The 26,232-nt window shown below is 38.0% G+C and overlaps 2 protein-coding genes across 3 annotated transcripts in view; one reads left to right on the plus strand and one right to left on the minus strand.

Annotated features, from left to right (window-relative positions):
- The first annotated feature begins 703 nt into the window (after positions 1–703).
- On the plus strand, positions 704–24,462 carry Zrsr2 (zinc finger CCCH-type, RNA binding motif and serine/arginine rich 2). 2 transcript variants are annotated; one of them, XM_063242814.1, is made up of 11 exons: positions 704–1,009; positions 1,387–1,466; positions 5,277–5,355; positions 8,342–8,450; positions 8,758–8,844; positions 12,590–12,622; positions 13,208–13,329; positions 17,346–17,559; positions 20,808–20,863; positions 21,658–21,767; positions 23,855–24,462. In XM_063242814.1, exons 1-11 carry the CDS (start codon positions 969–971, stop codon positions 24,442–24,444), a joined length of 1,521 nt encoding a protein of 506 aa, XP_063098884.1. In that variant the 5' UTR covers positions 704–968; the 3' UTR covers positions 24,445–24,462. The 2 variants fall into 2 exon arrangements, with proteins under 2 accessions (XP_063098884.1, XP_003463067.3); XM_003463019.5 differs by having other exon boundaries at positions 707–1,009; positions 5,274–5,355.
- Positions 23,932–26,232, minus strand: part of Ap1s2 (adaptor related protein complex 1 subunit sigma 2) — a 28,524-nt gene continuing 26,223 nt past the window's right edge. The window contains exon 5 of the mRNA XM_063242817.1: positions 23,932–24,388. Within this exon, the coding sequence (XP_063098887.1) occupies positions 24,365–24,388 (24 nt within the window). The 3' untranslated portion in view covers positions 23,932–24,364. The remainder of the gene's footprint in view (positions 24,389–26,232) is intronic.

Below are 26,232 nucleotides of genomic sequence, written 5' to 3' on the forward strand. Positions count from 1 at the left end.
CGCTCCACCTGTTGTGTTTGTTGATGCTCTTGATTCACATTTTAAATTCAGTTAATAAAATTCTCGCTGTTCCCAGTTCCATTTTCACCTCTGTTTCTCCGCTTATGAGGGTTTGTTTGCGTTTTTGTTCCCATCCTTCATCAATTGGGGAAAAGCCATCTTCTTTCAAAACGCAATTCAAGCATCAAAAACTCCCCTTTAGTTCCCATGTGCAATATGTTAGGTAAAACTCATCTTTTTTTTTTTTTTTTTCTTTTTATCGGTACCGGGGATCGAACTCACGACTGCCTGCTTGCAAGGCAGGCGCTTATTGCCGCTGAGCTAAATCCCCAGCCCCTTCATCTCTGCCTGTATAAATTAAGGCACGTATATATTCCGGTATAGATATACCTTAACTGTAAACTCCTAGGGAACAGTGTTATTTTTGCGTCTGCAGACGTTAAATTAGGGAACAGTGTTATTTTTGCGTCTGCAGACGTTAAATTACCCTACAGTATTGGTTAGGAGTGACTGGAAGGGGGTGGAGTCTGAGGCTTTACCTGAAGCGCTGATAGGTGGAATCTCGAAAGGAGGCGGGGCCTGGGTAAACCGTGTGGGACACAGGGCGTACAGTTGTGGGTGGAATGAAGTTTCCTGAATGAATGAGAAAAAGGGGGAGAGGTTTAACTTTGACCTCCAGACCGTTAGACGTTTCGCTATGGTGAGGGGTGGGAAAAGATAGTGCCAAAGTACTGAGGAAGTGCCTAGGAACATATTACTTTAAGGGTAGTGTCACAGCTCCAGAGGAGTTTTCAGGAAGGAGATATTTATTTGCTAGGGTTTTAGCAGACTAGTGTTAGCTAGGTACCTCCCCGCCTTTGGTTTTTGGTCTCATCCGGATTGAGGCTACGTAGCACCTGCGCTTGGGCCTTGCGGCCGTTAGTGCCGCCTCTTCCTGTCGGATCAGGGGGCGGGGCAGCGTCAGCAAGATGGCAGCGCCGGAGCTGCTGGTGTTTGCCGAGAAACCCAGGTACGGTCCGCTAGAGTAGAAGAGGCAAGAAAGCGGGGCGGAATAGACCGGGCCTGGGAATGGAGGATGAACAGGCAGAGAGGAAATAGGAGCTGGGCCAGCGGAGCAAGTCACCGCCACAGCTCCAACCGTCAACGATTTCAAGGTGTACTCCTGTCGCGGGCGTCGGTGGGCTCCAAGAGGCGAGGTGGGGACAGGTCAGAGAAGACCTGCTCTCTGATGTAGAAGGATGAGGTGATGACAGTGGCATGCTTTGTAATTAAAACTCTGGACGCTAAGTTTCTCTGCCGAGCCGCCGGGCGATTTTCTGTCTTAGGGCGCGAAGGAGAAACGAGCAACGCTGATGTTGTTGTGTTTGTGTTTTTTCAATTTGCCAGCCACAAAAAGTACAGGGCCGTGCTCAAGAAGGAGAAACGGAAGAAACGCCGGCAGGAACTCGCTCGAATAAGAGACTCAGGTAGTAAACTGTTCGTCCTGTTTTCTGGGTGTGGAATCGCTCCTATTCCTGCCCCCCAAACTTGAGGCCCCACTGTCAGAAGGAAGTCTGTATCCCGATGAGCTGCTGTGGCTGGTGCCTTCTGTGTTAAGCTATGTTAGACCCATGTCGGAAACAATGCTGACAGGCTATAGAGGGCTTAAAAGTCAAGGAGAACCATTACCCGCAGATGTCTGTGTAAGAGCAATGTCTGTAAAATACCAGTGCAGCCATCAGGAAGCACAGCAGCTACTGGTAACACAGTCCCTGCACATAGCAAGTACTCCTTGGATGTTTTTCATTGTAAAACCAGCAGGAGTCGAAGGTTTTAAATTGTCGTTTTGGAGGTTTTCCTCGAATTTTAGTTATAGGAGACCCTTTCTTGACTCAAATGAGTGTTTTAGCATACATGAGCGTAAAACTAGTTATAAAACTTATTTAATTATAAAACAGTACACGTACAGATTTTAAAACCAAATGAAACTGGGGGCTGGGGATTTAGCTCAATGGCATAAGCACCTGCCTTGCAAGCAGGCAATCGTGAGTTCGATCCCCAGTACCGATTAAAAAAAAAAAAAAAAACCAAATGAAATTACACTGCCTTTTACCTTTACAGTAAAACTCAAGTTTACATTAATGTAATGCTAAGGATGATGTGAAGGAAATGCCTTACTCAGCATGAAGAAGATGCTGGTGGGAGTTTGGAATGCCTCTAGTTTTGTTGTCCTGTGGTGTTTTACCATTTTTTCTCCATTAAACTTCTATGACTTTCATTTATACAGCTAGCTCTGATGTCATTTGGCCTTCACATGGCAGAACCTAACATTTATATCTGAAACCTACTTATTTAACACAATAGGACTTATAAATGTAAATTGGAGCACTAGAATCACACAAAAGAGTACTGGATTCCAATAGTTGCCAGTCATGGTATCCAGACTATATTATTAAATTATCCTAGTCAGTTTTCAAACTCCTGAGAAAATGGCCTCAAGTAACTAGGATTCTTGAGTCTTGAGAAACAGACCTCTAGCGGCTTTATCATTGGCGTTCCCAAGTAACTATTTTAGTATTAGCACCTGGAATAGATAATATGGAAGAAGCAGTGGCTGCATTTGCCTGCAATCTGTGTTAGCATTTTTCTTTTAGTTGTTGCAAACTGGTCTACTAGAGGCAGGATATAGTGTCAGGGATAAAAATAAAAGCAAAGGTAGGGCAGTTATTGATGGCCTCATTGCCCACCTACCCTTGAAGCTCTCAGCTTCCTTTACTCATTTAATCTGTTTTGTTCTGACATACGCACCTTTAAAAAAAACTCTTCCTTTTTCTCTTTCCTTCTCTTAACTCTTATAATATTTGGGTTTGTTTTGTGTTGATTTTGTGAATATTTGACTTTGGAAAGTGCATTCCGAGTGAGCTTTCATGGAGAGTCAGGTGGATCATGTCCCTTGGCAATTTAGTCCACTGAAGGATCCAGGCACTGGTCTGCCCAAGATTATATTGCTAGTGGCAGATTTAAGACTCGGCATCTGTCTGTTTTTGTCCACTCCAACTCATAATCCTTTACTTAGTGGTCTTTCCTGAATACTGTGGACTATGGAACACCGCTTTCCATTGTAGCACACATCAGATGGGCAAACATTACCCGGAAGGCTGGGCCATCAAGAGCATTGCTGCAGGAGTGTATTGCCAAGTAAACTAGTAGACATTTCTGAAGTAGTGACCTTTCAGTAGCCTTTTTAGCACCTACTTGAGTTAACCCAAACTGTTAAGGTAATACTAAGTATAAATTGCAAATTACAAAACTATAGCCAGATTTTATGTTTATATACTTACACATATTACATGTATATGTATTATACATATACATATATGTATTATACATACATGTATAATATATGTATTATGCATGTATTATACATGTATAATACAGTTAGATGTATTGTTAGTCTATTTTCTGTTTTTTGGCAGTCCTGGGGATTGAACCCAGGGTCTTTGTTCCAAGCTACATATCCAGCCCCTTTTCATTTTTTATTTTGAGACAGGGTCTCTTGTAGTCGGTAAGTTGTCCAGGTTGTGTTCCAACTTGTGATCCTGCTGCCTCAGCCTCCCAGAATGCTGGGATTACAGACAAGGTGCACCACCATGCCCAGCTGTTATATTTTATTTATATGTATCCTTGCATGTATTTTGAATGTGCTTTCAGAGAAAATGCTACACTCAGAACTGTTAGTGATCACCTTTATGGTGTGAGTGAGTTTGTTTTAGGGGGAATGGAGCGTTAAGTGGGTTGTTATCAACTATATCCAGGCCATGTGTAGTCTGTGAGCATCTCTCTATGAGTTGAGTCCTATTTTCTGTGCCATGTTGTCCGACCCATTATGAACACTAGTTCACTTACTTATCAGAAGAATCAGTCGTTATTTTATGTGAGTTAAAACTTAACCTACATTTTTGGTAGTTTTGAGTGCTGAAATAATTAAATTTATTTATTTAAGAAAACTAAATTGTTACAATGATCTAGGACTTAGTGAGCCGTTGGTTAGACCTATACCCTATATGTGTGATATGCACACACTCTGTTTCCTTAAAGCTCGAAATCATGTTGTATTTCCTTAGAACTGCTACATTTCCCTCCTCCCATATTTCATCTCCATTTTCACTGCTTTTTCCTCCCTCAAATTTAAATTGTAAATACAGGAAATACATTTTTCTTTTATTAAATATTATTCTAGAGTTGGGGATTTAATTCAGTGGCATAAGCGCTTGCCTGGCAAGCATGAGGTCGTGAGTTTGATCCCTGGTACCAAAAATAAAACATGTTTTTCTTTTGAGAATGTCTCAGTGTTTAGAAAGTTGAAAAAAATAATACAATAAATACTTATGAGCCCTTGTGCTAGATTTGTCAATTGTTAATATTTGGACTTTCTGTTTATATAGAAAAATACATACACACAAAATTTTTTCTGAACCTTTTGCACAGCATTGACAGATATCACAGCACCTCACCTCTAAATCCTTCAGCCTGTATCTCCTCAGAATAAGGATATTCTCCTGAAGAATCACAGTACCAAATCTGAACCAGTGTAAATGAACAAGAATTCAGTGATGTGATATACAGGCCACATTGAAACTTCATCAAACCAAGACTGATTATTTTGAAAACCTCAAGCCATTGTCCCATGACATGCCTTGCATTCTGGATTAGTATATCCTCTCTCAATTATTTTGTGTTATAAACACTCTTTATGACAGAATACTGCAGAGCAAGTATTATAAATACCTTACTGCATGCATTGTAAGAGCTATAATGTCAGGTTGTACCATTCCTCGTGAACAGATATACCCCATTGTGAGGGCTCATTTTTTCCCCTTTCCAGTTAGTCCTCATCTATGGGATGACATTTTAAGATGGTATAAATATCCTTTTCCCAACAAGCTTTCTTCCAACATTTCTGAAAATCTGTATGTTGATTTTTACAATAGGAGTTGCAAAGGTGATCATTTTTCTACTTAAGTCTTTTATTTTTTAGTTTCCCTTCTCTAGAGATGGAGTTGCTCCTTAACCCTCACCACCTTTTTCCCTCATAGTGGAACCATTTATTGAGTTTTGAATTTAGTGTGTTATCCCCTACCACTATTCTTTTCAATGCTCACTTTGTACCAAATTTAGAACTCGTATTATTAGAAAGTGTTTTTTTTACTATAAAGTTTATATGCATTTTTCCCCTGAATTATTGACCAAGAATTTTTAGTACTCAGTTTAATAACACATTTAAATTTCCTCAGAAGCCTCACAGAAGGAGGAGGAAGAGGACACTTTAAATGAAGAACAACAACTAGAAGAAGAGAAACAGTTGGAGAGAGAGAGGTCAGCTCTAATTGAAACACTAACAGAACTCATTTATTTTATTGCACTGTTATCAGTCTTTACTACTAACTGGTACTGGTTTTTTGTATAAAATCTTATACAAAATAGGTCTTACAAAATATCCTGTATAAACTGTTTAAATCTAAGCTGATGGGCTACAATTAGATGTTACCTTCTCTTAAAATGGAATATTTTTCACTGTTTTTGCTAATTGGTAAATCCTTCTGAAAAAAATAAAATAATTCACAAGTGTAAGAAGTGAAAATTGTTTTAATAAAAATTTTTATGTTGTTTCAAATGTACGTTTATGAATTAGTAAATTTGAATATCTTTATATAGTTTATTTCTTATTTATAGGTTGCTTAAGTTTTGCACCTTTCTTTTTTGGAGCACTTGCCTTTTAATATGTTTTGTAAGCAATGTTATTACTTGATTAAGGGTTTAATCCTTTGTCCATTATATGTGTTGATGTTTATTTTTTTCATGTTAACATTCCTGCTTTGGCTTATGGTATTGTCATGGTATTACTTATAGTATTACCATGCTTTGATTTTCCTGTTGTTAACTCATGTTATGATTTATGTCTGACTTTAAAAGGTCTTCCCAAACCCAAGATGATGAAAATATTCTTTCTCTTAGTATTTTTCAGAGGATAGTTTTGTTTTGTTTTAATGTGGTGCACACTAATATGTGTGCATTTAATGCCACTGAGTCATACACTTAGAAATGGTTACAATACTAAATTTTAGATATGTATATTTTACCATAATAGTAAATAAAAATTTTTTTAAAAGGAGAAAAAACTTTAATGATATTCTCTAGCTGTTTAGCATGATCACTGGAAATATTGCTGCTTTTCTTGTAATTGGTTCTTGTTATTTACCTAAGGATCTAAATTAAGTGGAATTATTAAAATGCCTCCCTGCCATCAAAAAAAGAATAGCATGACAAGTGGAGTTGGATTCAGCCAGATCTGATTTCCAATCTGACCACTGCTACTTAGTAGCAGATTTCAAAAATCTTAGTTTCTCTAATCTTTAATTCCTTGTCTACAATAATGAAATAAAATCTATCATAGTATTTACCTCATAGAATTATGAAAATTAAATGAGGTAATACATGTTTAGTGCTTGACAAGTGTTAGGAGATGCTGTAATTACTGGCTTTTATTATAGATTTCTGTTACCAAGACATATAGTATGAAATAGAGAAGTAAGTTTTGTTTTTCGTACTTAAAATGCATATTTTCTTTTTTTTTTTTTTTCTTTTTTCTGGTACCGGGGACCAAACTCACGACCACCTGCTTGCAAGGCAGATGCTTATGCCGCTGAGCTAAATCCCCAGCCCCTTAAAATGCATATTTTAAATTACATGTGCCTTGTGTTCCTTTGATCTTTGTTTATTTCTATATAAGTTGCATAGTACTTGAATTAATGTTGGAAAAACAGGAAAATTATGTGAAAATATTATATGGCTTTATGTCCTATTTTAAAGCAAGTTATTAAATTGTAAAGTTTGTAACATTTTACTTTTCTGTGGTCTTAAATTTATATACCATCTGGTTCAGTTGTGTACAATTAGTATGTTTCTCAAAAGACACATAAGTCAAGAGTACACTGAAACATCTATATGGTTCCCTACATATAGGACATTAGGTATATGTAGGAATATATTTAGGTCTATTCCCTAAATATACCATATGGAAATGTGGTATATTTTCCCTTACAATATTTAAATTATGGCTAAGTCTGGACATATTTAATTACAGTACTCAGAAACTTTAGTAAAACATTTGAATTAATGAGGTAATACAGAACAGTTTCTTGTGTTGCACTTCCCTTTTCCAAAATACATGGGGAATAGGTTTTTAAACAACTAATTGGTAAATAACCTTTGTAAACATAACCCCTGTTTAAGTTAGAAACTTGTGATATTGAATGTTTGAGAATCTTACTGAATTTAGGTAACATTACTTCTTATAATTGGTTATTAAAAGAAACTAAGCTGGGCATGGTGGCATATGCATGTAATCCCAGCACTGAGAAGGCTGAGTCAGGAGGATTGCTGTGAGTTTGAGGTTAGCCTGGACTACATAGCAAGACCCTGTCTTGACAAACAAAAACTCCACCAAAACCAGTACAGTTGCTAATTTATTTTTATAACTTTTTTCATCTTTTAAAAAAATATCTGTAGGTTTCTTTATTTTGAAATTATGGTCACAGTATAGCCCTCCCGCCACAGTAGTTCAGATGTTTGATGATACTTATAGGAGTCTCTTAGTTATGTGATACAGTAGTCCAAAGGTTTATGGTAAAAGATGCCAAGTGTTCATATTACTGCAATCATGGAATTGCACGTGAGGAAATGCTATAGTGAAACCCATTAATCTGTACAATTAATACGTATGAATAGTTATAACAAATGCATACATAGACTATGAAGAATGTGAAAAGCTTAATGTTGCTTTGAAACTTGTTACCCACCTGTTAAGACCTAGTCATCACTGTGATCAGCCTAAAGGTAAAGTCTTAATGTTATTTTTTTCATATAAAAGATGTCATAGCTACTCAGCACTCTGGGAGGCTAAAGCAGAAAGATTACAAGTCTGAGCCCATGCTTAGCTAGCAATTTAGCTAGACCCTGTTTCAAGATAAAAAGGGGTAGGGGATGTAGGTCATGTGAAAGTCCTAGGCTTCATCCCCAATACGGCAGGAAAATGATCTTACAGCAATTCATACCTATGAAATGTAGACATAGGAATTGCAACTTATTACTCCGTAGGGAGATAAGACTGATGATAAGACTGATGGTGCTTTTTCAAAAGCTCTTCTATTGTCTTCTGGTTCTCGTACTCCTACTAGACTGCTTTCATAATATTTTAGTCCTTCCCTAAACATCTCATTTTTGTTTTTGTTTATTATTGCCTGTGTGTATGTATTTGTATTAATTTCCATTTCTACTATTGATTATATCATTATTTTAATAGGCAAAAATTACATGAGGAGTGGTTGCTGAGGGAACAGAAAGCACAAGAAGAATTCAGGATAAAGAAGGAAAGGGAAGAGGCAGCTCGAAAACGACAGGAAGAACAAGAGGTACAATATTAATCCAGTGACTCATTGACAACCACAATAACTTTCATTGAGTTACATATCTTGAACTTAACTGATACTATCCTTTGACCAGTAGCTTTAAAGTATTCATTTACCTACTCTTTATGTTAAACATGTTTAAAAAGTAAGCCTAAAAATAGGGGCTGGGGATCTAGCTCAGCAGCATAAGCGCCTACCTTGCAAGTGTGTGGTCATGAGTTCGATCCCCGGTACTGGTAAAAATACAAAAATACAAAAAAAAAAAGTAAGCCTAAAAATAAATGACCTTGTCTTTTTTTTTCCTTTAAAGAGAAAGTTAAAGGCAGAATGGGAAGAACAGCAGAGAAAAGAGAAGGAGGAGGAGGAGCAGAAGCAGCAGGAGAAGAGAGAAAGAGAGGTGATTGCTGGGGTAGAAGGACAGACATACTGTGTCTTAGTGTGCTCGTGAGCTGTGTGATGGTTGGAAGAATAAGCTGTGGGCGTGTTGGGCTTTTGATTTTTTTCCCTTTTTTTGTTGTCGTATTTTGTTCGGAAAGGGTCTTATTTATAGTCTAAAGATACACTAGAGTTTCCTTACGATTCTTCTTTGTATCTGTGGAGAAGCAGATTTCTTAAATTAAGGTTTTTGTTAGCTTTACCCAACCCCTTTATATTAGGGATTGGCAAACTTCCTCTAAAGGACCAGATAGTAAATGGTCTAGGCTTTGATGTCTGTATGGTTGCTTAACAAAGATCCACCTCTGCCAGTGAACTCTGAAAGCAGCTGCAGATAGTCTGTAAATGCACGGATGTGGCTGCGTTCCAGTAAAGCATTTCTGCAACACAGCCAGCTAGCCCTTGCTTTACACTCTGTGCCACAGGATAGCGAGTGGTGTTTTTCTGTGGTTCTGTTGTATGTGCTGACTTCTTTAGAGAATAATATTGTGTACAGTTTCCACACTGACTTTGTTCATAGGAGATTTAACAGCTTATGATACTTCAGCAAGAATTACTTGGTTTAAAAAAATCAGAAATTCAAGTATTGAGGAATTAGGAAATCTTTATTGTTATTATTAATCTTGACTTCCTTTCTAATGTGAGTTGTAAAAGCAGTTGTTACTAACACATAGTTGGTCATTTAAAAAATCTGTAATGTATATATGTCTTCTATAACTTCCAGGATTCCTTTAAAGATTATTTTGCTGCTATTCCTTAGCAGTATATTTCACAGATAACATAGCTCATCTTTCTCTAACTGATTCATGAGGATGTATCTTTTTTGGAATATTGCTTAATTTGAATAGCATGATATTGAGCAGTCATCTTATAATGAGGAAAGAGGGATTTGTGTACATCCTATCATGATGGGGTAGAACCGGTCTCCACAGCCTTCGTTTTTGTGTTTCAAGCATCAGTTCCAGTGCATACTTTTGACCTCTTTATTTAAGCACTGTGTTCCAGATGGGGCACCATCATTCTAGGTTTTTAGGATGAACAAAACTTGTTTGGAGCTTGTCTTATTTTATAGAGAGGAATCAGTTCTTTTTTAGCAGTAGAATATTCTTCAACTGAGGCCTTTCAAGGATCAGGTAAAAACTAAGGTTTATTTTGTTTAGTTTAATGTTTTTGTTTAGTTTTGTTTTTTAAGTACAGTCTTAGTACATAGTTCAGCTGGCAGTGAACTCACTGTGTAGCCCAGACTGGCCTCAAACTCACAGTGATCCTCTTGCCTCAGCCTCCCAAGAGCTGGAATTACAGGCATATGCCACCATGTCTGGCTGTTTATTTAGTTTTGAGGCAGTCTCTCTATGTAGTTCAGGCTGGCCTTGAACTTACTATGAAGCCCAGGCTGACCTCAAAACTCATGATGATCCTCCTGCGTCAGCCTCTGCAGTGCTGGGATTGCAGGCATGCACCACTACACGTAGCTTTAAGGCTTCTTTTAAATGCTTTTGTTTCAAAGGAAGTCTAGTGAGACATTAAGAATTAGGTAAAATGAACAGATTCTAATTATAAATAAAGGTATATGTGATGTGTGTTTCTGCTGTGTGCTTGCTTAGTCTCTGGTGGACAGAGATAGAGTGGTGTGAAGCAAGTCCCTACTCTTATTGACTACTTTTCTAGATGGAGGAGTCAGATAATGAGTAAACAAAACAGATAATTCAAAACACAATGAAATAATGTTGAGTAGAATACAGAAATAAAGCAAAGAGTGATGTGATGGAGTGATGGGGATAGAGGAGTACTTAGATTGCCTGGTCAAAGAAATCTTTAAGGATGTGATAGTTATCAAGAAGTGAGACTTGAGTCTTTTGTATTTGAACCCACAACTGAGCATGTAAATCTTGGGGAGAAGTCGTCTGGAAGAGGAAAGAAGACCAGAGTACCTTAAATTGAGAGAACAAAGGAGTGCAGGACAGCGGCAGAGGAAGAGTTCAGAAGAGTAGGAAGGGTCAGATCCTTCAGGTCCTCTTGGATTTGAAGGAGGAGTGTGAATTTTATGGTAAATGTAATGGGAAGGCATTGACATGTTTTAAAGTGGGGAGTGACTTCATCCCATTCATATAGTTACCTTCAACAGATCATTCTAACTTTTGTACAAAGAATGGGGGATGACAAATGGCAACCAAGCTGGTAAGAGGGAAATAGATAATGATGTTTTGAATGAGAATAGTGCTTTAAAATGAGAGCTACAAGGATTTGAGTGGTGTTGGAGGCAGAGTTAACAGAACTCTAGCTGATGGGTTGGGTGGCAAAGAGAAGGAGGAAAGGGAAGGTGGGGGTTGAGTCACATTTTTAGGTTTTTTGTTTGAACAGATGGGCATATTGAAGAACTATTTACTGAGAGAAGCATTTAAGTGGGCTATGGGGGTGGGTGGTAGAGGAGAGCAGGAGCTCTGTTTTGGGACTAAGGGTATGGCACAGTGTATGCTTAGCATGTATGAGGCCCTGGCCTTGATCCCCAGCACCAAAGAAAGTTAAAAAAAAAAATCTCTGTTTTGAGTACGTTAAATTATCATGGACTCTTAATGTGATCAGGTAGAGTTACCAAATTAGTAGTTAGACACAAGTCTAATGTACAGACATTTCTCATTTAGTGACCAGGTCAAGGTCCTGTGATCAGGTCATTAAATGAATTGATCATTCTCAGGAATTGTATATAGTATGTACATTATGATATGCAGAACAAAGAATAAATCAAAGGAAGCTCCTACTTGATGACTTTGCTTTTATTTGCATAACTCTTTCATGTAGTACTGCAGTGTACTGGAACAAAATACAGTACTGTAGTATACAGGACAATCACTGGAAACTACAGTACTTGAATAAACAAGCTGTATCTAGAAAAAAAGACACTCGGGCTCTGTACAGATGTACAGATTTGTATACAAAAAAAGATAAGTTGTAAGTTCAAACAGCGTAGCTTGATCATAGGTCTGAACAGTTGTTAAAACAGGGAGGTCATTAAATGAGGAATATCTGCGTTACTTTAAGAAGCTAGAGAAAAGGAGTCTATGGAACATAATTTTAAATTGTTTATATACTAATTAAGTAGAAATTAGCTGGCACATTGCAAGATTTCCTTTGCATGATTGAAAACTTCAAGATTTTTCATATGTCTTAATTACTACTGGTCATGTATTTTTGCTTCTGTTAAATATTTATGATTTGCTACCCAGCATTGTATTTTACAGTAGTCAGTAATACCTTATGTTAAAAATTATAATGTGGTATATATGCTCGAATATGCTAAATATTACTGTTACAAAAACTATCATGAGATTATTTTAAATATTTTGCAATGTGATTTGCAATTTTCTTTCTTTCTTTCTTTCTTTTTTTTTTTTGGCACTGGGGATTGAACTCATGACCATGCACTTACCAGGCAAGCATTTGAGCCACTGAGCTAAATCCCCAGCCTCTGCAATATTCTATTGGAATAAAAATTCTAATTCTATTCTATAAATAAATCCTTGAAAATTCTTCAGATGCTTAGAATGAAACTCAGAACCTGAAGGTGTGTATGTGTCTGTGTGTGTGTGTCTGTGTCTGTGTCTCTGTGTGTATAACATTGTTTTACATGAGATTCTTAAGTACAGAAACCAGATGTGACTTAACCTGACTTTCAGGCTTTTATTAATTCTATGTTTGCACCATTTTAGGAAGCGGTACAGAAGCTTCTGGATCAGGCTGAGGTACTTTAAAAACCTTTCATTAAGACTTTGAGATCAATTAATATTTCATTAGAAATAGTAATTCCAGCAATGATAATTTTGTGGTGGGCATAGGCTATTTACATCTTGTCTGGATATGTGGAACCACTTTTGTGGCTCTTGGGTTTATATGATGACATTTATTGATGAACAAAGACAAATGGTATTGAATCACTCTGTGGTCTGCACTTGTTTAGGGTCCTTAAAGTGTATATCAGTAGCATCACATCCTGTTAGCCCCAAAAGGTCAATTTACACTAGCTCAGAGTAACTTCTGTTTCTTTCAGTGGTGGTTTGCTAAGTCCTTGAACCCTTTTCGGAATGGATGTACAGAAGGGAAGTCTTGGTGACTGCCCTACTGGCAGTATTGATTCCTGGTCAAAGAGAGTAATGGGTGCCAAGAAAGTATCTCTGGACAATCAATTGCTTGTAAAGTCTTGCTTGCCTGTTACATCTTACACGTGAATGTTGTCAAATGAAGCCATTTTTTAAATTTTTGGTAAAAATATCTGAATATGTAGTTTTGCATGGATTTTTATACTATCATAAAGTCATGGTTATTTTCAGCAATTGGACAGTGGTGCCGCCTGGCAGAACCCAGAACCACCTACAGATTTAAGAGTAATGGAGAAAGATCGAGCCAATTGTCCATTCTACAGTAAAACGGGAGCTTGCAGATTTGGAGATAGGTAACTAATTTTGCTTTATCATGTCAGAATGAAGTGATTCAAAATGGCAAGGTTTTTCATTTCTTTTGGGAGAAGCATGGGCTTCACTTGGAAATGTTCATCATCAGGTGCCTGTGACTTTCTTTCTACTTCTCTGTCTCCCTAGCTGGTTGTCCTCTGTCCACTCCCCCAGCTCTATTCCCTAGGTGGTAGGGTTAACTGGGTGTGTCTTTTGTGATCCATACTCTCAGAGGACCTTTTGCACGTTGCTTGCTTCCTATGCTCGCATGAATCCACAGTGAGCAACTGCCATAGGGAAATATTATATTTGAAGTGATTGGTGCAGCCAAACTATTACTGTTTGAATGGCAAATGCCGTGTTCCAGAATAGGCTTTTTAAGCTCGGCATGTGTAGAAGGATAACATCTGTGAAAGACAGGATCAGAATAAGTAGAACAGAATTGTAAGTCATCACTGTAGGTGAATACGCTCAGATTAAGGAACAGGCCCGTGTCCTGGCTTCAGTGGCTTCTTTTCCTCTCTTCCTACAAAGGGCTGGCCTGTAGCAAACACTCTGTGCTTGCTGGTATTTTCACAATAGTTACTACTGAGATGATTCTCTGGCAGATTCTTACCCCCTGCCTCTTTTGCATCAGGGTTTTGAAGCATGACATTCATGTGGAGATAGTGTTTATCTCTTGTCATTTACAGAATATTTGGCTGCCAATTTAATGGTTATTTTATAATTTGGCTTATTTATGAATGAACAAGTCAAAGTGGATAAATCCTAACCTATCGGAAGCAAAATCTAATGATTGTTTATATATATATATATGTATATATATATATATATATATATATATATATATATATATACTTTGAAAGAGAAGATTCAATCCTCTTTGATGTTTTATTAACCCTAAAAATGGATATGTACAGGAAAATTCATATGTATTGTATGTAATCTCTCAGGTGTATTTTATTCATAAAATTACCCATGTCATGAAGGTTCTTCTTCTTTTGAAAGTATGAACTTTCTCTTTTCTTTTTTAATTTAAACTTTCACATCATTGTTTTCCATTTGTTTCATTTCATTCATAGGCATATGAAATTTGCTTATTCACACACAATTATCACAGTTAACAAAGTATGAGAGTGGTTCAGGTATTTTCATCATTCAGGTGATGAATTGTGACATAAAATTGTGTTGACATTGCTAATTATGAAACCCAGCACCATCCCTTCAGACAAGTACACTGTTCTGCTCCCTTTTACAGCGAGCCTCAGTGACTTGCTTCAGGTGACACAGCTGTTCTTTTTTGTTAAGATTGATCAGATCATTGGAGAAATTTTTCTTTAACCTAAGCATCTCTTTGGTTATTTTATAATTAGTACAGAATCTAATTCTAGAACCTTTCTAGAATTGATATTTTTTGGAGTCATAGCTTTGAGGTGAGTTCTATTTTTTTCTCTTTAACAGAACACAATCACTGAGGAAATATAAACCTTCTTTTTCCAAGTATTTATTTATGTCTCACATAATTTCAGAAGTGATTTAAAGAAGGCTTACAGTCTACTGTATTAAGTTAAATAAAATAAAGGAAATTGAAAGCAAGGAAAGGAGGAGAAAGAATGAGTTGTTGTGAATGTACAGAGCTTCTGACTTGACTGTAATGCATCCCAGGCAGATAATAAGCCATATGATTCTTACCAAAGAGAATGAGTATTATCTTTGGAAAGACAAAGATTTTCCAGACACTAGATTTTAAGTGTATCTCCCTTGTAATCTGGGATAAAGATACTGAATAGCAAGGTGGACAGTCACTTGAACGGATGTTCTGTAATGGTTGATTGGCCTAATTTTCATGAGACTGTTTCTAATGCTGACCTTTGATAAGTGATTGCAGCCTGGCTTGAGTGCCCCAATGCAGTGATTCCATGAAGCGCAAAGGCAGTGAGTACTGGACATTCTCCTCAAGAAGAATACACAGTTGTGCCAGAGAGGCCATTAGGGTAGCCACACCATTCATTTACTGGCATCCTTGGGCTAAGTAATGTTCAACTGTGTCTTTTTCTGGCAATCTCATTCGACTGGAGTATCCAGAGTTAATGAGTATACAGCATATCATAAAACACTGGTTCCTAGACATTATTGATCATAGGGACAGATGAAAAGTTACTTTGAAAATATGGGTTCCCCCTTGAGGATTGATCACATGACCTGGGGCAGGACTGAAGAAGCCTCACTTGTTTCCCAGATAGTTCAGAGAATCGCACAGGATTGGTGCCACAGCTTTAAACTTCCCACTTTCTAACTTCTCTCTTCTCACTAAGTGGTGCAGGGCTGGCCTTTTGAGTACATTCAGATTTTAAGGACTGTCTCCAGGGCAAGTGGGGGTTTTCCTTAGGTGGGGATTTTGGCTTTGTCCTAAAACTGGCAAATGCTCACTGGACAACCTGGGAAGCAGAGCCAAGTTCTGTCAAATCAAAGAATACCATGAGCAGAATTTCAGCCTCACTACATTGGTTCCTTGTTCAATGCTATATGTGTTTCACATTTGGAAAATTTGGGTTCACTGCTAGCATTGCTAACCAGGTTGAATCTTTATTCTTTGTTCTATCAGTAGCAGTACTTGCAAAAGATGAACCTAATTATCAAGCTTCTAGTTGAATAATTAGGGGGTAATTTGTAAAATAGAGAATTTCACATTAATGAACATTGGTTAAACATTGGTAGGCACAGTGTGTGCTTGGCATTCTGTGTAGGTACATAGATTTATATGACAGACATGGAGTGAGCATGATTAAACATTTAGTCATTTTAGGGCCATTATTTCTTCCTGATACTTGCCTATTCTCAACTTTCCTTCCTCAGTTCTTTTTCTCCTATTTTTTTTTTTGTTGTTCCAGGAATTGAACCTAAGGCCTTTAGACTGAGCTACATCTCCAGCCCTTTTAAAAATATTTTATTTCAAGACATAATTTTGCGAAGTTGACATGTTGCCCAAGTTGGGCTTGAACTTTTCACCCTCCTACCTCAGCCTCCCAGAGTGCTGGGATTATAAACATGCACCACTACACTGACTTTTGTTTTTGTTTTTATTTCTGGCTTCAATGCAGGTGGACTATGCATGCTAGGCAAGGTCTCTATTGCTGAGCTAAGTTTTAAATTTGAACACTAACCAGGAAATTTTTATTTCTAACTTTAAACTGAGTATTTTTTCCAATTTAGAAGGAAGTAAATAAAACAATGTAGACTTGCATAAAAGATTAAAAAGATTACCCAAGCCTAGCCAGGTCAGCTTATCCTTCCTCAGTCTAGCTTAAACTTTGAAAGGAAAATTGTTCTCCACAGAGGTTAGCCATCTTTACTGTTATACTCTCCAGTTGGCAGGTACCAGATGGCAGGCTAACTCAGTCTTGGAGCTCTCACTTCTAGCCACGTGACTCAGGCAGATGTGCTTCTCTTAGTTTGAGCTTCCTACTTCATGCAGTGAGGAAAGTGCTAGTACCAACTGTCCTGTCGGTTTGTAAGGGTCAGAAGGGACAAATGTAAGAATAGTATGAAAACTAAAAGGCTGTACGTAGACAAGATTGAAATACTCCATCCGCTGGAAGTTCTGAGATTGTCATATTCTTTAAGCATGTAGGCCGTCTGAGGATTGTGTAGAACCAGGCTTGTGCTGTTAGTTCTCACCATCCTCCCAAGGTGCCATGTGGCATTTCATGCCTGTCACAATACTCTGTCATGACACTGAGTCTTTTTCCTTCTACGGCTCAACATAGAGAAGGCTTTTTGAACTTCATCCAGAGGTACTTGAAAGGCTTATACACTTGGGAATCATCCCTAATCTGACATTTTAATAAGAAAGCCAATATACCGGTGAGTCTTAGGACAGTTTTGTGAGGTGCTAAACTTGGCAAGTTAAGCCAAAGCAGCTAAGTTACTTGAGTCTTTATCTCAGACTTTCAAGCAGGCTTTCTGTTTGTGCCTTTTAACTACTGGACTAGTGAATTTGCTTTGCTTTCCTCTGCAGATGTTCACGTAAACATAACTTCCCCACATCGAGTCCCACCCTTCTTATTAGAAGCATGTTTACAACATTTGGAATGGAGCAGTGCAGGAGGGATGACTATGACCCCGATGCAAGCCTGGAGTACAGCGAAGAAGAGACTTACCAGCAGTTCCTAGACTTCTACGATGACGTGCTGCCCGAGTTCAAGAATGTGGGCAAGGTGATTCAGTTCAAGGTGGGTGTGTGTGGAGGAGGGGCCTGGTGCACCTCACCTGCCAGTGATTAACATGGGGAGAGAGCTGGGGCCCTGCCATTCACATGGGTGGATTGTGCACGGGTAGATGCCTGGCACAGGATCAGCGTGCAAGCGCTTGGGAAATGTTACCCCCAGGCCCAGCTGATGCTGATGTATACTGTTGTGTTTCCTGAGTGCTAGAGTCTAGGTTGGAAAGGACCCTTCATTTATTCATTATCTTTGTGCTGTAGCTCTTTGCCAGGGTTTTAATTCTCTGTATGAGGTTGTCTGCACATAGTTACCTAAGGCTTTGCTGTGCTACTGCCTTTCTCTGTAGATGCGTCAGCTGTAGCTGAGGGGTTTGCACTGTGGTTCCACTCTGCTCACTGAGTCTGCTGCTGGTGTGTTGTGTGTTGTGTTGGTACCCCCTGCTTGGAGCTTCTGCCCAAGAAGCGTGCTTTCCTCTGGAGCTACACAGGGACATCTTGATTCTTACTTTTCCCTCACATTGTTTATAATCTTTGATTACTTTTAGTACTGAACATAGCGTCCTAAGACCATGGTTTGTGATGCAGCATACTAGGTGAAAAGGAGGCGTTCAGATGCCACAGAATTCCTTTACAATATTTCCTTAGCAAGCGTATGGCCAGAGGTAATCCCTCCTGTTCCTAGGCCTCATTAGTTTAACCCTCCTATCTTGTCTGTGATTTGATCAATTCTGAATGCAGATGTCTTTGTTATGTTAGGGCAAAGAAAATCTCTCTTAATTTGAAGAAAAACAGAAATGAAGCTCTGGGTTTTTTCCTGCAACTCAAAATGACAGTGGGGAATTAGAACAGCAAAGAAACAAAAGTATTCATGAAATTCAGTGCTATACTTCTATCAACTGATTTCAAATTTTGAAACATTCTTTGCAAGTGTGTTTACTCCTTAATCTTTTGTTTTTATAGCTTGTGCCTGCCTTTCTGGGTATTCCTCAGTACAAGCAATAGCTGCTCTAATAAAAAAGTACATGGTCACATGTGACGATGACATGTGGAAGCACTAGCCATGGAAGCAGTGTGGCTTGACCAGCCCTGTGCTCTCAGCCACATCATTTTCCCTCTAAATGCTCTCTCCTTGTCTTGAAAGGGAAAGGATTTGATCCTTAACAGCTTCTGTTTGGGGTCCGTGGATCATCCTATCTCTGAAGTGGGAATGCTGGAGCTTTCAAAGCTTCAGACTGGTTAATGGAAATCATACCATTACCCATAGCAGGCCACACCCACTAACCACAAAGATTTTCTTTTGCCTTTGGTTAGAAAGCTGGTAGGATGGCCACACTCATGCTAATCATTTTGACAATTACAAATGGAAGCTATTTAGTAAATTTTTAATAGGAAGATTTCTAGAACATGGCATGCATTAGGGAAAATTAATAATGGGTTCTTAGGACCATAGTAGTAAATGATCTTTAAGGTCCTTGGCATGGCTGATGGGCCTTCCTTTTACTCATTCTTTTATTTGTTTATTTATTCATTCTTCTATGGATGGCGTTGCCACTTGGAATTGAGTATGGATTCTGCCCTTTTTTGGATGGTTCTGGAGCAAATTCATAAAATTATCAATTCATTTTGAAGAAGCTAAATAGTAGTAGAAATATTTGAGGACCTTTTTATGTACCATTATATAAAAACAAAGGAAAATTGTCATTTTTGAAAGCAAATGATCAAATGTTCAGCTCAACTAGTAATAGGAAGAGTACATAGGAAAATGAGGTATTATTCCTACCTTTTGGTCAGCAAGTTATAAATTCTATTAATCCCAAGAGTAGGTGAGGATGTATGTGCTAGTAAAACCACTCCAGAAAGCAGTTTTCCAGGGCAGAGTTAAGTGGAAGGTATGCATAACCTACAAAGTGGTGTGCTGATCCTGGTCCTGGCACCCATGGAGATGAGTGCAAGAATGCTAGCCGCAGCACCATTTGTAGGTAGAAAATTGGAAGAACCTTGGACAGGAGTGAATACATTAATCTGTTAATTTGATTTATCTAATATATGTTAATTGGGTCATTTAGTTAACATTATTACATCTTGGAAAAAAAGCAATGTGGAATAAATACCATTTATATAAAATTTTAAAATAAAAAAGTATGCATTGCTTGCCAGTGCATATGTTGCTTTTGTTTGTTTGTTTGTTTTTATTTTTTTGGTACCAGGAATTGGAACTCATGACCTTCTGCTTACCAGGCAGGTACTGTGCTGCTGGGCTATATCCCTAGCACCTCCTCCCAGCTTTTTTGTCTTTTTGAGACAGGATCTCACTATGCATTTCAGGCTGGCCTTGAGCTCACTTTGTATACTAGGCTGATCTTAAACTCGCAATAATCCTGCCTCAGCCTCCCGAGTGCTAAGATTACAGATGTGTGCCACCACACCCAGTTTGTTTTGCTTTTTTGACACAGGGTCTTACTATGTATTTTAGTCTGTCCTTGAACTCACTGTGTAGCCTAGGTTGGTTTTGAATTTGCAGCAGTTCTCCTGCCTCAGCCTCCTAAGTGCTGGCTTATAGACATGTGCCACTATGCTTGGTCTGCACATACATTTCTTTGTGTATATGTGCATATGCATTTTGCATAGTGGACACACATTTTCATATATGATGCATATATTTTTTGGCATACAGATGATGTGTATATGCTATATGTGTGTATGTGTAATTTGTGTCTGTGTATCTATATATGTACAGTGTGTGTGTGTGTTTGTGTTTAAAATATCCAGCCTCCAGGTAGTGCCCACCTGTGTGATGGAAAAGAATAGGATAGAAAAGCTGCAGCTGGGTTTTCAGTGTTTTACTTAGTTAAACATTCCAATATTAGTGTGAATTCTCATATTTTAATGCCTGTGAAACATTTCATATTTCTGGGAAAAAAGACAGACCTTGATCAACAGAGATCAGATAACTGAGGCCTCTAGTGCTGTTATGTGCTGAAGTATGCTTAGATACAAGAGTTGGCTACTATTATCTCTTGGAATCTTTGTCTGGTAATTAATTACTTTAGGGAATGCTAGCTTGGACAAAGAGCATTTGATGACTGGATATTTTTTTAATTTTATTTATTCATTTATTTTTTTGTGGTACCGGGGATTGAACTCACAACCTCATGCTTGCCAGGCAGGCGCTTACGCTGCTGAGCTAAATCCCCAGCCCATGACTGGATATTTTATTTAAAATTTTTTTTAATGATAGCATTCTTCATTGTTCCTTAGGTTAGCTGCAACTTGGAACCTCATCTGAGGGGCAATGTCTATGTTCAGTACCAGTCGTAAGTATTATGCACATAAATGTCTTCATGTTTTGTCATAGTATAATTTTATTTTTGTTGATGTCTGGGACTTTTCCACTGATATATAACTTTCATAGGCATTTTTCAAAAATACAAGTATTAAGAGCTGAAATGGCAACAAAGAAGCAATTTGAAAATAATACATTTGTGTTTCTTACTTTGTGGTACTACAAACTACAAACTATGTAGTACTACATAGTTTTGAATCTTTTACAACATGGTTCTATTGCTATGTATATACTTTTAATAATTAAAAAGAAACTGAAAATGGATAACTAGAATAGAGAAGATAAAATCTAAAGAGCTAGAGATTGAAACATAGAATTATGTTAGTGGGCATTTGACTAGCTAGGAGAGTAGTTACTGTATAGCTTCGGCTCATCTTGCTGTTTGCCTAGTCACACCATGGCTAATGGGTTCAGTTAAGCATGGTAACACGGAGCAAAGCAGACCTAAGTGAGAAAGCAAAGGTGCTAACAATAGAAACAACCTCTGCAATTTTAATGGTCCAGTCTTGGATTAAGAAGATTTGACTCAAGCCAATTTCCATGCATCCAAACCTCTTAGCGTGTTAGGAAAAAAGATTCCTGAGTAAATTGTGAGCCGCTGGAGGCTGAATGCTCCAATAAGGACTCTTCAACTGTATAAAAACAGTGAACTTGGTGGTCCTACAGTAAATGAATAAAGCTATTCATTAATAATAGGGTCTGTCTACCTTAATAGTATAACTCTGAGTTAACCGTAAATCATATCCTTTGATTTTTGGTTTAAAGGGAAGAAGAATGCCAAGCAGCCCTTTCTCTATTTAATGGACGATGGTATGCAGGAAGACAGCTTCAGTGTGAATTCTGCCCAGTGACCCGGTGGAAAATGGCAATTTGTGGTAATGATTTTTCCTCAGTTGCCCCACTGTTATAAAAAGGGTTATTTTGGGGGTAGGGGGCAACATTTTATGAGATGAGGCATAGCTTTTGCTTTATGTAGATCAGCAGAGATATTATATAAAGGGCACTACAGTTAAGATCTGTGACAGATCTTGTGGGTCACTGTATAGGTGAAGTGACTAAGGACACAATGTATCAGTGACAGGGTCAGGACTAGAATTTTAGTCTTTTGATCTTCAGTCAGAAACACCTGTCTGACAATTTAGGAAGCCTAAGAAGCGTCTTTAGGCAACCTCATTGTCCTTTTTGCAGTTTTGGAGCTGTTTTCTATATATTGGATCTCTTCACTTTTGAGTTGTTCATTCCATCCTTATCCGTAAGGACTCTTCCACTGTCATTACCACCACAAACGTTACCTGTGAATGGCATTTTGCACCTTACTTGATATCACGCCTATGGTCCTGTAGGATCAGTTAAGTGTGCATTCAGCATGTTCAGTTAGATTGCCTCATTGGACAGTGACAGCCGAACCAGGAAGTGACTTGGCACTCTAGCCCACTGTGCTAGCTGGAGAGCAAGCAGCTTCAAAGGCCTAGTCATTTTTGATTTCTAAAAGTGGCCTTGGCCAGAGCACTGTGGAAGTCCCCCAGATGAACAGTTAATGCCTCAAGGGTGCGTGTGTCTTTCCCTTTACTTACATTTCTTTGTTCTATGCTCTCACCTGCTGAAAATGTCTTAGTAAAAAATACATAATTTGTAAAGTCTGAATCTTTAGTAGCTTTGTAGCTACTTTAGTAGATTAATGGATGCTGTCATTTGACCACCATTTTTTATGAAGGGTGAAAAAGATTTTAGAATTCTTTGGCTTAAAACCAAAAGAACTCTTACATCCTAAGTTTAAAGGCTCAGGAGATGAAAGAGATGGAATTGTTTTACTCACAAAGGCAGTTACTTGTGCCATTCCTGGGAATCCAGTCATTGATTTCAGGGAGGTACTTCTGAATATGGCTTGGACGGCTTCAAAGCAGTGTACTTTGTTTTTTTTTTTTTTTTTAAGTCACAGCTTTGTTGTTATACTCAGCAATTAATAATGTTGAACATCTTTCTGTGTTTTTGTTACTGGGCATTTGATACCATCTTTGGAGAGAATTCTGTTCAGACCCTTGGTCCATCTTCAATTAGGTTGTCTTTACTGACTCATCAGAGTTCTTCTTGACTTACTCTGCCTGCAAGTACTGGTCACAATATTATCTGCAAATACTTTTTCCCTTTCTGTGTGCTTTGTACTTTGTGTCCTTTGAAGTACAAAAAGTTTTGTGAGTTTTTTTTTTTTTTTCCTTTCTGGCTTGTACTTTTTGTATTGCTTAGCTCAGGTTCACAAATATTTACCTGTAGTATGTTTTCTTTAGTTAATTGCATCGTTTACATTTAGATCTTTGATAGTTTACATTAATTTTTGTGTAGAACATGTGGTATAGAAGGTATTTCATTTTGTTTGTCTTTTTAAGTTTGATAATCCCAAAAAGATTATAGCCGGTCCAGAAGATCTGAGTAGTTCAAATAGGATTTAGCTTTTGTACTAAAAGGACTTTATAAATTTAAGGCCAGTGTTTATCATCTTATTCTTAAAATGTAAAGAACATGCAGCCTCCTCTACCTACGCCTTTTGACTAGTAGATCTGTTCTGCAGTTAACATGCCCTCAAAGCATGTGGCTACATGTACCCTGAGTTCTGGTCTTTTAATAAGGGATGAAAATGGTCACTCAGTGGAGGGTGAAGCTTTAGGAAGGAAAACACGGTCACCACATTTTCTCTTGCACTGTGTGTTACAATAGGGACATAGGATATTCTGGTTAATTAAAACTTCAAATGTTACCTATCTGAGTGCCATTTATTAAGCATTTGAATATTTTTGGAATTTTGGGAACCATGCTATTACTTCAGTTTATGTAAGCCTCTCTTAATTACTAAAACGAAGGCAAAAGTTGAAACCTGTCCAGCACCAGAAGTGCAACTTTGTGAAAGGGTAAGTGCCCCACGTTTGGAACATGCAGCAGTGACTGTCGTTTCATCACCGTCATGCAGGTTTATTTGAAATACAACAGTGTCCAAGAGGAAAACACTGCAACTTTCTCCATGTTTTCCGAAATCCCAACAATGAATTTTGGGAAGCTAATAGAGACCTCTACTTGTCTCCAGATCGGACTGGCTCCTCCTTTGGTAAGAACTTAGACAGGGGGAAGAGGGCGGGCCACCACGACGATTACTATGGCAGGACCAGGAGGAGAAGAAGCCCTAGTCCAGACCACTCCTACAAGAGAAACGGGGAGTCAGAGAGAAAGAGGAGAAGTGGTCACAGGGGGAAGAAAGCTCACAAACGCTCAAGAAGTCATGAGAGGCACAGTTCCCGAAGTAGAGGAAGAAAAAGGAACCGCAGCCGGAGTAGGGGCAGCCAGATGCGTAGGGGCAGCCAGAAGCATAGAGGCCACCGGAGCCGAAGCCGAAGTCGCAGCAGGAGTAGAAGCAGAAGCAGAAGCAGGAGTCGGACCCGCAGTCGCAGCCGGAGCAGGAGCAGGAGCAGGAGCAGGAGCAGGTCTAGGTCCAGGTCCAGGAGTCGTGCTGGCAGGAGATCACATAGTAGAGACAGAAACATTCAGAGTCCCAAATCCAAATAAAGCTGTTTTGTTCTTAAATGATTATATATCTTATTATGGGTGCTGCATACCTGGATAGAAGGTTATAAGCTTAGCTGGGTTTGTGAGTCTGGGCGTGGAATCCTTTTTAAAAATACTTTTATTCTTTAATAATTACAAAGTGTATTTAGTATGGAAAACCCAATAACATGAACATTACTTGTAATTCTAACCCTGAGAGAATTGACACTAGGCATTGATTGCTTTAGTCTTTCTGACTTTGAATGCCTGTCACAAGAAATAGTTTGTTGAAGTCTGTTTTATTTTTACTTACTGCATAGTGTATATCTACTACTTTACTCAACCACATCCTTACTGTAGTTTTAATTTCAAGGTAACTGAGACTAATCCTGTGATGGGTTTCCTTAACTTTTTCCACACATTTCTGATCACTTCCTTAGGATATATTACATCAAGATCAGTATTACATTTCCAAACTACCTTCCCAAAAGACTACAGAAAACTTATTACCAACAATAAACTTTGCTCCTTTCACAAGTTACAGCCATTGATTCTTGTTTGTCCTTTTTAAACAATGGATGTAAAAGCTGAACAGTCTTTATGTTTAAAGTTTTTCTGTTTTAAAGTACTAAAAGGTAGAGTCCTTTTGTCCCCTTCAATACTATACCTGCAGCCCTCCCCTCTTAGCTGGGAGCTTTCTGCCAGGATATTTATCTTATTTAAATAATGTATTAGAAAATTCTTTATATATGGATATGGTTTGTCATTTAAAGTCACAGCCAATGAACATGCCTAGTGTCAAGGCAATTCTGATGTAAAAATTAAAGAATAGTCAAGAGAACCTAATGTATAACATTTCAAGCATATTATCCCCACTTTTCAGACCATAAATAAGCAAACATGTTCTTACTCCTTATAAATTTATGACTTTCTTTCCGTTGACATACTTTGGATCTTGAATTTCAGGATACGTGGTATTTGGCAATTTGAGATTTGGAAATAGAATTTTAAAATGCAAAAATACTGAAAAAATGGCAGAAATTAATGGATTGAGAGTTCTGTGATGTTAAATATGAGCGTTATTTAATGTGTAGCTAGTAAGTATATTATTTTAAGGAATCATATTTGTTCCAGACTTAAATGACCGCTTCACCCTAAAACTGAAAATTTTTGGATTTATTAGCTCTAGTGCTAAATAATTTTCACTAAAGTATTTTTAATACTTTTTCTAACTACAGCCAAGATTATATGACTAAATATAGTATGCAAAGGTATTTTTGTGTGTGTTATTGATGACTGAACCCAGGGTCTCAGGTATACTAGGCAAATGTTCTACCAGAGCTACATCTGCAGCCCTGAAGTTGAATATTCTAAAGTCATGGGAGGAAAAAAGAAAACTGCCTTCTGACCTTAAGACAACTGTGATATTGATCTTGTCCTATAAATGTTAATGGATCATACTGGAAAGAGGGAGGGAAGTTATAAACCTCTGACTGGTTCTCTGGATAAGTGTCCATCTTGAGCTTAAATTTATTGTTAATATCTTCTTTTTTGGTTTTTTGTCTTTTTCCTGTTTATTGGTACCCGGGATCGAACTCACGACTGCCTGCTTGCAAGGCAGGTACTTACGCCGCTGAGCTAAATCTCCAGCCCCCTATTGTTAATATCTTTATACACAGAACCTGATTACTATTTATGACTGAAAGATTCCAAGTCTACATTGCTGGTAGAAGGCCACAGGATTTTTAGGGAATAGGTGCACTGACAGGTGCTTTAAACTTGTCTCTTTAGTAAACTATCAGTTTCATT

The sequence above is a fragment of the Cavia porcellus genome, unplaced genomic scaffold (assembly GCF_034190915.1).
Source record: "Cavia porcellus strain 051 isolate PalLab524CR breed Dunkin Hartley unplaced genomic scaffold, mCavPor4.1 scaffold_33, whole genome shotgun sequence".
Lineage (NCBI taxonomy): Eukaryota > Metazoa > Chordata > Mammalia > Rodentia > Caviidae > Cavia > Cavia porcellus.

Bases quoted from the DNA above. Each gene is read 5' to 3' on its own strand.
- Zrsr2 (XM_003463019.5), top strand. From the start codon at position 969: ATGGCAGCGCCGGAGCTGCTGGTGTTTGCCGAGAAACCCAG. The intron at 1,467-5,273 runs GTAGTAAACTGT...AAATTTCCTCAG, and splicing joins CGCTCGAATAAGAGACTCAG to AAGCCTCACAGAAGGAGGAG. The intron at 13,330-17,345 runs GTAACTAATTTT...TTTCCTCTGCAG, and splicing joins GCTTGCAGATTTGGAGATAG to ATGTTCACGTAAACATAACT.